General features: G+C 39.8%; 1 protein-coding gene across 1 annotated transcript in view; it reads right to left on the bottom strand.

The window, feature by feature from the left end:
- Positions 1-7,100: 7,100 nt before the first annotated feature.
- The window catches only part of LOC101360108 (DExD/H-box helicase 60), a 96,241-nt gene continuing 90,653 nt past the window's right edge, over positions 7,101-12,688 (bottom strand). The window contains exon 38 of the mRNA XM_023742863.1: positions 7,101-8,474. Coding sequence (XP_023598631.1) covers positions 8,375-8,474 — 100 coding nt within the window. The 3' untranslated portion in view covers positions 7,101-8,374. The remainder of the gene's footprint in view (positions 8,475-12,688) is intronic.

Genomic DNA, 12,688 nt, shown 5'->3' with positions numbered 1-12,688 from the left:
TGTCATAAAACAGCATGTGTGTTACTGTTACATGAGAAACTATCTGTTCTGTAAGCCTTCACCTGAAGTACAATAAAATATTTAAAAAAGAAATAAAGTTACAAGTATATAAGTAGCCAAGAAATAGATTTATAAGTATATCTTTATAATAGTAACCCTCAAGAGTACTAAAAATGTGGGACTAAGTATGAGGGGGAAGTTAGCAAAGAAAGGCATTTTTCTTTTGTGTTGTTTTATGTCCTTCTCTGATTTTTGTTTGTTTATTTTTAACCATGTGTATAAAAAACTAAGGAGCCCTGGGTTGCCGTGGTTAAAGGGCCTGACTTCTAACTGGAAGGTAAGCAGTTCAACGCTATCAATGGCTCCTCGGGTGAAATATGTGGTAATCTGCTTCTGTCAAGATTTACAGCCTTGGAAACCCTACCAGGTCGCTATGAGTGGAAATCCACCCGACAGCAGTGGGTTTGGTTTTGGTATAAAAAACTAATCTAATTAAACCAATCAATTATATTATGGCATACAGTGGGATATTATACAGCTGTTCCTAAATGAGACTGATATGAACCAATAAACCACTAAGCAAGAAAAGCATGTTGCACATCAGCACCATAAGAGTCAAATGTGTTTTAAAAGTGTATAGATGTCTAGATACATAGATAGACAGATAGGTAAGAGCTATAACTTGCTCAGTTGCTAACCAAAAAGTTGACAGTTCGAATTCACCTAGAGGCACCTCAGAAGAAAGGCCTGGCAATCTACTTCTGCGACATCAGCCATTGAGAACACTATGGAGCACCGTTCTATTCTGACACACGTGGGGTTGCCCTGCAGCAATTGTTTTTTGTAGAGTCATACACTTGTTTTTGAGTAGAAAATACCAGGAAGGGTACACACTAAACTATTCACAATCTTTCAGTTAGGGGAGAGCAGGAACCTTGGATGCAAAACCCGCCCTCAATTATTTTAGCACCCTCTACGGCCTGCAGCTGTTTTTTTTTCTCCTAGACTACAAATGGCAAACCTTAGATTTGAATGGTACGTTCTTCTTTTCAGGAAAGTTATTCAAGCCCTGAAGCTTTGTGTCACGTCAGTATTACTTTTGGACCTGTAATTCTGCCTTTAGAAGTTTTTAATGATTCCCAAGGCCCCTACATAACGACATCAGATTCTTTGGTTATGGAAAACCTTGGGAAATTAATTAGAAATTCTTAAACGCAGCTTTGTAAACAAAAGGTAGAGGGAGAAGGAGAGGGACAAACGAATGATCTTTCCAGAAAAATGATAAAAGCCAAACAGGCGTTGAAAATACCGTATATGCGGGCCAGGAGGAGGAAGTAGGCTTCCTGAGATCAAATTCCAGGTGTTACTGGCTGTGCTCAGATCTGACTCCCCTTACTTTCCCCTCAATAGCCCACAGTACGGCCCCACCCCACATACAAGTCCTTGAAGAGGGTCGTTAAATGCCTGAGCACTCTCCCCTCTTCTTCAGACCTCAGAGATCATCCGCAGGTGTCCTTTCCCTCTGTCTCTCCCCACGCCTTGCCTTTCCCAGTGGGTAGAGGCCTCTTCGTGCCTTTGAGAGCCTGGTGGGCGTTCCCAGTTCCCAGCTTTCTGCAGCCTGCGCCTGGCGCGCTCCCCAGCGGCTTCCGGGCCAGCTCGCCAGATATAGAATGACACCTAGAATCCCCGCGGGACAGCTCCGCTCCAGACTCCTTCCTAGCGACACCCCTCAGCCCCCCAGGCCCTCGCTGGCCGGGAGCACCTCTCGCTCCTCATCTAGGAAACAGACTTGCTGCCTACAATGAGCCATCTTGCTGAGTGCGCTGCTGGGAGGGAGCAGGGGAGCGACCGGCGCCCAGAACCTTGGAGCCCAACTGGGCGTTCCCAGCCGCCAAGCAGCCTTAGCCAGACTCCTACCAAATCAGTGAGTTTCAGATTCGTTTCTCTAACCTGGAACCATTTCGGTTTCCTTTTCCCCAATTTCCCCTAAATTTCAGTTTCCTTCTTAACCAATTCTCTTGACGCAGAATACTGATCTGAGATAGGTCAGTCACCTCTTCTACTTGAGAATTTTAAGGAAGTAATAGCAGAGGCGGAGCCTGGTGGTGCAGTGGTTAAGAGTTGGGCTGCTAACCAAAAGGTCAGCAGTTCGAATCCACCAGCTGCTCCTTGAAACCCTATGGGACAATCCCACTCTGTCCTATAGGGTAGCTATGAGTTGGAATCAACTTGACTGCAATGGGCTTGGTTTGGTTTTGGAATAGCGGAGGCGGGAGCCCTGGGTGGCAAACAGTTAAGCACTGGACTACTACCCAAAAGGTAGGCAGATGGAACAGCCCACGGGAACAGCCCACAAGTGCCTAGGAACACAGGCCTGTCAATCTGCGTCCTAATGGTCACAGCCTTGAAAGCCCTGTGGAGCAGTTCTACTCTGCACACATGGGGTGCGGTGAGTCAAATGCACTCTATGGCGTTAACAACCACAGATAGCAGAGGCGATAACAGGAATGAACACAGGAAATCTGGGAGGAATCTAAATAAAATGTAACTAAGAAAATGTAGAGGTGGAGGAATTACACAGGATACCGTGGAATCTGAAATTGCACAGTAAGTGGTGGAATTTTCCTTTCCCTCTTCCAATGCTGGGCATGTATAAGTGGGATAAAATAGGACATGGTCTTTGAGTTTCTATTTTAAGAAGTTCACGTTTATGAAAAACTTTAGTGTTGCTGTCCAGTGTGAACATTTGTAACACCAATAATACAACACAAATAATTTAAATTGAGAAAAAACATGCTCTTTATTTTTTGTCGTGTACGTGTTAATGTTTGCAATTAGGGTTTCAGGGCCAGCTTATCTTTCCTTTTTACTGTCCCAGGCACTTAATTCCCTACTGTTGTGCATATGCACAGTATCTTGGAATTCTAGGTGGTGGTGAGAACTCCAGAGTGGAATTGGGTAATAAATGGAGAAAAGTGGAAACCAGTTTTCTCTTCAAAGAAAAGAAAGGGTAGGGGTGGCTTGTCCACAATGGAAAGAGCCCAGAAGAGCAAAGAGTTTCTTATTAGAAGCTGGAAAATCAAGTTCTTTTAAAAAGGAGGTGGAAAACATTTCTCACTTCTGTCAGATTTTCTTCCTTTGATTGGAAATAGTGTGTTTTTTAATGATGACGATATTGAGAAAGAAAACTGAACAACCTGGAACTTAGCTCATTATTAAGTCATGAATTTATTTTACGTCAGTTCTCACTAGTATTAGGTACTGTACTGGGCCTACGCAGAACCAGAACACATTTGCTAACAGGAAAAAATTAGGCCTTGTTATAATAGCTTTTACTGAGCTTTTTTTATGAGCTAGGCAGCATGCTAGCCCTTGACATGCATCATCGCATTTAATTACCACAAAAATCCCATGAGGTGTGTGCTATTATTATTGCCATTTTATCGAAGTAAATAAAGCTTAAACCAAGAAAAACAAGCCAGGTGCCACTGAGTCAATTCCAACTCTTGGCGACCCCATGTGTGCAGAGTAGAACTGCACTCAATAGGGTTTTCAAGGATGTGACCTTTAGGAAGTAGATCACCAGGCCTTTCTTCCAAGGTGCCTCTGAGTGCATTAAAACAATCGATATTTTGGTTAGTAGTCAAGAACTTAACCATTTGCACCACCCAGAGGCTTCCAAATAAAGTTTTGTTGTTGTTTCTTCAATATATCAATGTTTTCAGAGTTCCTATGTAAACTCATTCTTCCTAAATTGCTCCAGGTTAGTCTTTGACATACTCGCTATAATCAGAAGGGGGCCTGCCCTTTAGCGGTTCCTCAGCGAGGTTAGGAATAACTCCCCTCTTTTAAGAAGATAACAGATCGCAATAAATAGTCTTATTCTCCTCTCTAATATCAGGAAGCCAGATTGACTCAATCGAGTGGAAAAAAACAAAACAAAACAAAAAATAAAACACTTAATATAGCTGTCTCTATTTGCTGATTAGATAATACAATACATAAAAAACCCAAAAGACTCCACGAGAAAACTACTAGAACTAAAAGAAAGATTCAGCAGAGCAGCAGGATACAAGATAAACATACAAAAATCAGTTGGACTTCTATACACCAATAAAGAGATCTACAAAAAGGAAAACAATACCATTTATAATTAAAAAACAAACAAACCTGTTGCCATCTAGTTGATTCCAACTCATAGCAACCCTATAGGACAGAGTAGAACTGCCCCATAGGGTTTCCAAGGAGCACCTGATGGATTTGAACTGCTGACCCTTTGGTTAGCAGTCAAACTCTTAACCACTACGTCACCAGGGTTTCCCATCATTTATAATAACCCCTAAAAGAAATAAAATATTTAGGAATACGTATAACTAGGGATAGAAAAGACCTATACAAAGAAAACTGCAAAACACTACTGCAAGAAACCAAAAGAGACCTACATAAATGGAAAAACATACCATGCTCATGGATAGGAAGAATTACATTGTGAAAATGTCAGTTCTACCCAAAGCAATCTACAAATACAATGCAATACTGATCCAAATACCAACAGTATTCTTTAAAGAGATGGAAAAACTAATCATTAACTTTATATGGAAAAGGAAGAGGCCTCAGATAAGTAAAGCACTATTGAAGAAGAAAAAGAAAGTAGGAGGACTCACACTACCTGACCTCAGAAGGTACTATACAGCTATGGTAGTCAAAACAGCCTTGTACTGATACAACAGCAGACACACTGACCAATGGAACAGAATTGAGAACCCAGATGTAAATCTATCTACCTATGGTCACCTGATTTTTGACAAAGGACCAAAGTCCATCAAATGGGGAAAAGACAGTGTTTTTAACAAATGGTGCTGGCAAGACTGGATGTCCATCTGCAAAATAATGAAACTGGACCCATACCTCACACCATACACAAAAACTAATTCAAAATGGATCAAAGACCTAAATATAAAACCCAAAACTCTAAAGATCATAGAAGAAAAAATAGGATCAACAGTAGAAGCCCTAATACACGGCATTAACGGGATACAAATAATAAGTAACAATACAGAAACACCAAAAGATAAGCTAGATAAGTGGGATCTTTTAAAAATTAAACACTTATGCTCATCAAAAGACTTCACCAAAAGAGTAAAAAGAGAACCTACAGACTGGGAAAAAAATTGGCTTTGACAAATCCGACAAAGTTCTAATCTCTAAAATCTACAGGAAAATCCAACACTTCTACAACAAAAAGACAAGTAATCCAATTAAAAAATGGGCAAAGGATATGAACAAAGAAGATATTCAAGTTGCTAATAGATACATGAGAAAATACTTGCATTAGAGAAATGAAAATCAAAACCACAATGACATACCATCTCACCCGACATTACTGCCACAAATTAAAAAAAAACAAAAAAACAGAAAATAACAAATGTTGGAGAGGCTGAGGGGAGTTAGGAACTCCTATGCATTGCTGATGGGTATGCAAAATGGTAGAACCGTTTTGGAAGGTGATATGGCACTTCCTTAAAAAGCTAGAAATAGAAATATCACACAATCCAGCAATCCCACTCCTAGGAATATATCCTATAGAAATAAGGGCCATCACATGAATAGACATATGCACAGTCATGTTCATTGCAGCATTGTTCACAACAGTGAAAAGATGGAAACAATGTAGGTGCCCATCAACAGATGAACGGATTAACAAACTACGGTACATACACACAATGGAATACTAGGCAAAGACAAGGAACAATGATGAATCTGTGAAGTATCTCACAACATGGATGAATCTGGAGGGTATTATGCTGAGTGAAATAAGTCAATCACAAAAGGATGAATATTGTATGAGACTACCATTATAAAAACTCATGAAAACATTTACACACAAAAAGAAACAATCTTTAATAGTTATGAGTGGAGGGGGGAAACATAAAATAGACAATATATCAGTGGTAACTTTGGTGAAGTGTAAGAGAGTACGCAATACTAGGGAAGCCAGTACGACGTGCCCAAGGCAAGGTCATGGAAGCTCCACAGACACATCCAAACTCCCAGAGTGCTGAGGGCTGTGGGGACCATGGTCTCAGGGAACATCTAGCTCAACTGGTATAACATAGTTTCTAAAGAAAACATTCTACATTCTACTTTGGTGAGTAGCGTCTGGGGTCTTAAAAGCCTGTGAGCAGCCATCTAAGATAATCCACTGATCTCACCTCGTCTGGAGCAAGAGAGAAAAAGAAAACCAAAGACACAAGGGAAATATTAGTCCAAAGGACTAACAGACCACAACTACCACAGCCTCCACCAGACTGAGTCCAGCACAATTAGATGGTGCCCGGTTACACCACCAACTAGTCTGACCGGGCTCACAATAGAGGGTTCTGGACACAGCCAGAGGAAAATATAGAAAAAATTCTAACTCAGAAAACAAACACAAAAAAGACCAGACTTACTGGTCTGACAAAGACTGGAGAAAACCCGAGAGTATGACCTCTGGACACCTTTATAGCTCAGTGATGAAGTCACTCCTGAGGTTCACTCTTCAGCCAAAGATTAGACAGGCCCATAAAACAAAACAAGATTAAATGGGCACACCAGCCCAGGGGCAAGGATGAGAAGGCAGGAGGGGACAGGAAAGCTGGTAATGGGGAACCTAAGGTTGAGAAGGGGAGAGTTTTGACATGTCATGGGGTTGGCAACCAATGTCATAAAACAATATGTGTATTATTTGTTTAATGAGAAACTAGTTTGCTCTGTAAACCTTCATCCCCTACAATAAAAAAAAAAGAAGAAACAAAAAAAAAACTATTTAAAAAAAAAAAACAGTTCATCTCTCAATCAGACGCATGAAACTACAAGTAGGGTGTGGAAAGCCACATGACAACATATTAATATTGCCTGTGATTGCCCGGAGTAGGCATTAACCAGCAGTAGAGACAACACTGGTTTCTAAATACATTGGTGTTCAGAAATTGTTGCTGCAGTGCTTATTGCAAAATAGTGAAAAGGGTTTACTCCTAAGAAAGTAGAGACCCCAATGTGGCACATGCTTGATACAAATCAATGATGGGTCAGTTCTATTCCAGACAAAATGAAATACGAGTATTTTTCTCAGTCAGTGTAACCTATTTATAAATAATGTCATACAATTATGTTCTTTCAGTAAGACATCTGTGTATTAGATGAGAGACGCCTTTTGCTAAGAAAATAAAATGCTCTCAATTCAAGTTAAGAGTCTAAAATAGATTCCACAACTGTGACCTGAGGCTTCGGCTAGGGAAGGAAACAGTTATATATCAACTATTATATATAAAATGCACACGTATTTGCAAACACCGTGACAGACGCTTACATTAACACACAGAGACCAGTGGTAAATAGATGGAACTCATTGTCTTTCTTTATAGTTTCCCAGTTCTATATTATATACAATTAAAACAAAGTAAAATCATTAGCTATATGTTTTCTTTAAAGCATCACAGAATTTGTAACAAAATACTCATTTAGACTAAAAATTTTATATTTTAAAAATATTTGATAGCTATGCATGCATCATGGAATCACATTTAAGTGATTATATTAAAAGAATGTATTTCACCTTTAGATTACTTTAATCACTTATTCTACCCTTAGGAGACCTTTTACAAATTATGACACTGAGGAGAAAAATAATAAGAATTTAGTATTCGCTTAGTCCTCACAGAGTGAAAACCGTTCTTCAGTCACGTACAAATCCTTAACCACTGCCAAGAATGAGAAAGTTGTGCTGATGATCTTTGAGAAGTCTAAAGAGGCAACCTGGGTGACTCACAGTAAAGCTATCACTGACGCTAGAAAGATACTTCAAGTCTCAGATTCTTCTTCCGAAAGAGAGCAGTGTGTCCCTTGCAGACTCAATGTTATTTTTTTTCTTCTTCCATAACTAATGCATATATACTTAACTGATTGTCTTGTATTAACATGGGTCCTCAATAAAGTAGGGGCATAATTAAAAATGTTAAATTTGGAAATTAAAATTCAACTATAAATAACTTCAAAGTACTAAAAATATAACAAAACTACCATTTATTGATCTATTATTCTATGCAAGTTTTTTTCCATGCATTTTTCTTAATCAATCCTCAAGCTACCTGGAAAGTAAGCATTATTAGTCAATTATATAAAGACACGGAGACTCAGAGGTATTCAATAGTTTGTCCAAGGGTACACATGATAGAACATGGCCAGTCTGATCATAGCTCTGACTTCAAAATGCTTGCTCTTTTCATGTCATAGAGCCCCAAATATGTATTTCTGGCAAAGCCCTGATAATCATAAAATATGACTTTAAAAACACCCGTGGCAATATTTTAAGTAGTTTGGAGGAGATCTTGTTTTAGATTTTGTTAAATTTTTCAAAAAAGTCTGCACTCAGTTGTTCAAATGCTAAGACCACGTTGTCATCTTCATTTTCACAGAGTTCACGCAAGGAAACGCTGTAAAAAGAAAAGAAAAAAAAATTACATACAGCATGCATTTTGGTGATACCAAGATTCAATATTATAAGACTTTCCCCAAATAAGCAGAAAAAAGTGAGTTCCACCAGACGATGAAATAATATGAGGAATAATGATAAGAAACATATTTATTGCAAAATCCCCTCTAAAATAATGTAAGATAATGAATAATCCTTATGCAATTCCTCTCCATTTCTATTACCAAGAGAGTTTGAAAGGCCACCAAATTCCATGTAACCTGATCCCCACCTCACTTCAATAGCAGCAACACAAATTCTCTTCTCTGCATATCACTTATGGAGCCATTTTGTGGTTTTTCTGCTACTGTGTCCAGTAAATAAAGAAGCTACCTCTATTAAGAGAAAAATATTTCTTCCTTTACCTTGATGTGTAAGAAAATAGAAAAAACAGGGTGTGGCAGGCAGAATGGTGGGCCCCCCCAAAACACTCATTTCCTAATCTCCAGAATCTGTGAACATTTGTTAGGTTACAAGGCAAAGGGGAATTAAGGCTGCTAATCAGTTGACCTTGAGATCGGTAGATTATCTTGGATTATCTGGATTGGCCCAATATAATCACGAGGTTGTTCTAAAAAGAAGGAGGCAGAAGAGAGTCAGGGTCAGAGCAATGTGATGTGAGAAAAACTTGACCAGCTATCGCTGACTTTGAAGATGAAAGAAGATCACAAATCAAGGAATGCAAGTGGTCTTTAGAAGCTGGCAAAGCCAGGGAAACTGATTCTCCCTTAAATGGAGCCTCCAGTAAGGAATACAGCCCTGCCAAAACTTTGATCTTAGCCCAGTAAGACTTATTTCTAACTACCGACATCTAGAAAATAAATTTGTGTTGTTTTAAGTCATCAATTGCGTGGTAATTTGTTGAAGCAGCAATAAGAAACTAATACACGGGTGGCAAGAAAAGAAAGAATAAATCCAGGAATGAGCAGTTCAGCAGTGCTGGTCAAACGTTGAAGACAACCAGGACCTGACATTTTGTCAGCTTTTTATTATTTATAACTTCCTTGTTTCCACTACAGGTCCAGTTTTTTCTCTAGTGTCTTCACTGGCCTACCACGAAGAATAGTTAGCTCTGTATCTACAATTTTGAATTTTCTCTTGAGTTACAGACCTGGACATTTCCTCTTGAACAATATCACATAGACATCATATGACATATAAATTCTAGCTCACCATTTTCTGTTCTCAGTCCCCAAATCTCACCCTCACCCTATGTTTCCTATGTATCATTAACTGCAATAGAAATGTCGGTCATCTTCACCTCCTACACAAAATTTATTGGCCATTTCTATGAATTCTACCTCGTAATTATTTCTCTAATCCCTCTTCTCCATCCTTAACTTCTGTTTCCTTAATTCAGAATCTCACTCACTCTCACCGGGACTACTGTTACAACCTGGTTACTTAGCTCCTTGCTTTATAAGTCTCTCTATCCTTTGAGTTAACCCTACACACATCAGCCACATATCTAAACCATAGAGCTATGTCACACTCATGCTTACCTACTGTTTACACGTTGCTCAAACTATTAAGCCCAAGCTCTATAATGTAATAATTAAGACCCTTCCCATATACATACAAATTCCCTTTACTGAGACTCAGCATCTTCCCCCATCCCTTCGACAACATCCATACTGTGCTTGTCACTGTAGTGAGCTTGAAGCCCATCCCCGACAAGTCAGGCCCTTTCTCATTTCTGTACATTGGAAGCACTATTATCTCTGCCTAGAATCTTCTCCCATCTTCCTTTTCTCCTATTTAATAAATTATCACTCATCCTGTAAGACCTAGCTAAAAACTTTGAGAATCCTTCTCTGAATCCAGGGTAGAGTTAGTCACCCTTTACCCATGCTCTCAGAGCACTTACTACATTTCTATTACTATTAGTCAGTTTCTATCACCATACCATAAGATCTTTTAAAGCAGAAATAGATTTCGTTATTTTATATCTTAAATGCCTAGAAGTATATCTCAAACCAACAATACTCTGGTATTTGTTAGGTGAATAACTGAACACATGAATGCATGATTTTCCTAGGCCTGGTTCTTGAGATCACTCCAAAGTCTCTGGAGTTTTTTGGGGTGCCCTGGAAATTTTAACAAGGATAACAAGGAGCCACCCAAGAAATACTCTAACTAGAGAAGCGAAGCAAGATGGTGAAGTAAGTGGACACTCCCATTTACTCACTCAACAACTAACCCCCTGAACAACAAATAAAAACAAGCCCAGACTGAAACTCAGAACTCCAGATGGCAGCTGAAGTGTTGGAGAGTCAAGGTGAGTCCAGAAGCAGGGGAGGGGAGAAGCAGAGATGGCACAGAAGCCGGGAGATCCTACCTGCTAACATCTGCAGCACTCAGTTTGGGACAGGGCTGGGCAACATCCCAAACAAGGAACACATAAAGGGAGCTAATCTGAGGAAGCTGTAGCCCGAATTTTTACAGAGGCACAGGTTGGCCTTGGGAGTTCACAGGCTGTGCAATTGGGAAGGGGTGAAGGGAGATTGTGGCATTACTGAATCTCACTGAGGCCCGAGACAGTCACTAGGACTGGGAGGAACTGCAAGGGCAAGGGAATACTAGGGATAGATGGGCAACACAGAGGGAAATGGCTGGCTCCCTTATCACAGCAGGACACCTTGGAAGAGCCTGTGCAGGGGCACCTGTGAGGGAAAGACATACAGAGCCCCCACCTTCACCTCAGGGAAGTCGAGCCCCACTGCTTATGTTAGTATCTGTGACCAGCTAAACAACCTCTCCCATGCCTGAACATGCATACTGAATTCCAGAGATCAAGCCTGCAGAACTGAATCAGCACTGAATAAAACCTATTAATAAGAGTGCCCTCTAGTGGCTCTCAGGAGAAGATATCAAGCTTACTGCCGCTGGGCCCATTCTGACTCAGCAACGCTGTGGGGCAGACTGGCACTGCTCCGTGGATTCCCAAGGCTGTGAATCTTTGTGGAGGTAGGCTGCCACATCTTTTTCCCACGGAGCGGCTGGCCTTTCAAGTGGCAGCTGGGCGCTTGGCTGCTCTGCCACCAGGGCACCCAATCAGAAAATTTTCCCACAGAAAGTAGAAAACAAAATTTAAGGTAAAAATAACAACAACAAAAAAGATAATAAAATGGCCCAAGGTCAACAAAAAATAGGAAAACACAAAATCACAAGAGAAGAAGGACCAATCAAAAGCAAAACATGAAGACGAGGCAATTTCTTCTATGGAGGCCAGATTAATGGAAAGAATTGAAAATTCTAAGACTATTGTGCTAATTATGTTTAAATAAAGCAAAAAGCACACAGAAAACACACTAGCAGAGATTAGGAAACAAATGAAGTCACACCATGAGAGACTCAACAAGGAAACTGAAAACAACAAAAAAAGAACTACCACAACTGACAAAACAGTTGAATTAGAAAAAGCAAGAGAAACACTCAACAACAGTTGAATGGACAGAAGATAGGATAAATGAACTAGAAGACAAAATAACTGAACTTATCAAGTCTCAAGAGAAAAGAAGAAAAGCAAACAAACCCAAAAGGAAATACAGGATTCAATTAAGAAATCTAACATTGGAATCACTGGGATCCCAGAGCACCATGACAACAGTAATGGCATAGAAACTATTTTCCAGAGATAATCAGAGAGAATTTTCCAGACCTGAAGAGAGAACCAAGTCTGCAAATATAGGAAGCCATATGAACTCCAATTAGAAGAAACACAAAAAGATCAACTCCATGCCATATCCTAATAAAATTCTTGAAAACAAAAGACAAGGTGAGAATTCTGAAAGCAGCAAGAGAAAAATGCAATATAACATACCAAAGATCTTTCATAAGAATCAGTGAGGATTTCTCCCCAGAAACGTCAGAGCCCAGAAGACAATGCGGAGACATATATAAAATATTGAACAAAAACAACTGCCAACCAAGAATTCTTTACCAACAACAAAAAGAGCCTATGACCACATGGCTACACTGGAGAATTCTATAAAACATTCAGAGAAGAGTTGGCACGAATCTTACTCAATCTCTTCAAAAACACAGAAGAGGAAGGAACACTACCAAACTCTATGAAGCCAAAATAACCCTGATACCTAAACCAGGCAAAACCAAAAACCAAACTCATTGCCGTCAAGTTGATTCCAACTCATAGTGACCCTGTAGGGCAGAGTA

This window comes from Trichechus manatus, unplaced genomic scaffold (assembly GCF_000243295.1).
Source record: "Trichechus manatus latirostris isolate Lorelei unplaced genomic scaffold, TriManLat1.0 scaffold00220, whole genome shotgun sequence".
Lineage (NCBI taxonomy): Eukaryota > Metazoa > Chordata > Mammalia > Sirenia > Trichechidae > Trichechus > Trichechus manatus.
This window is presented reverse-complemented; position numbering and strand designations above follow the sequence as displayed.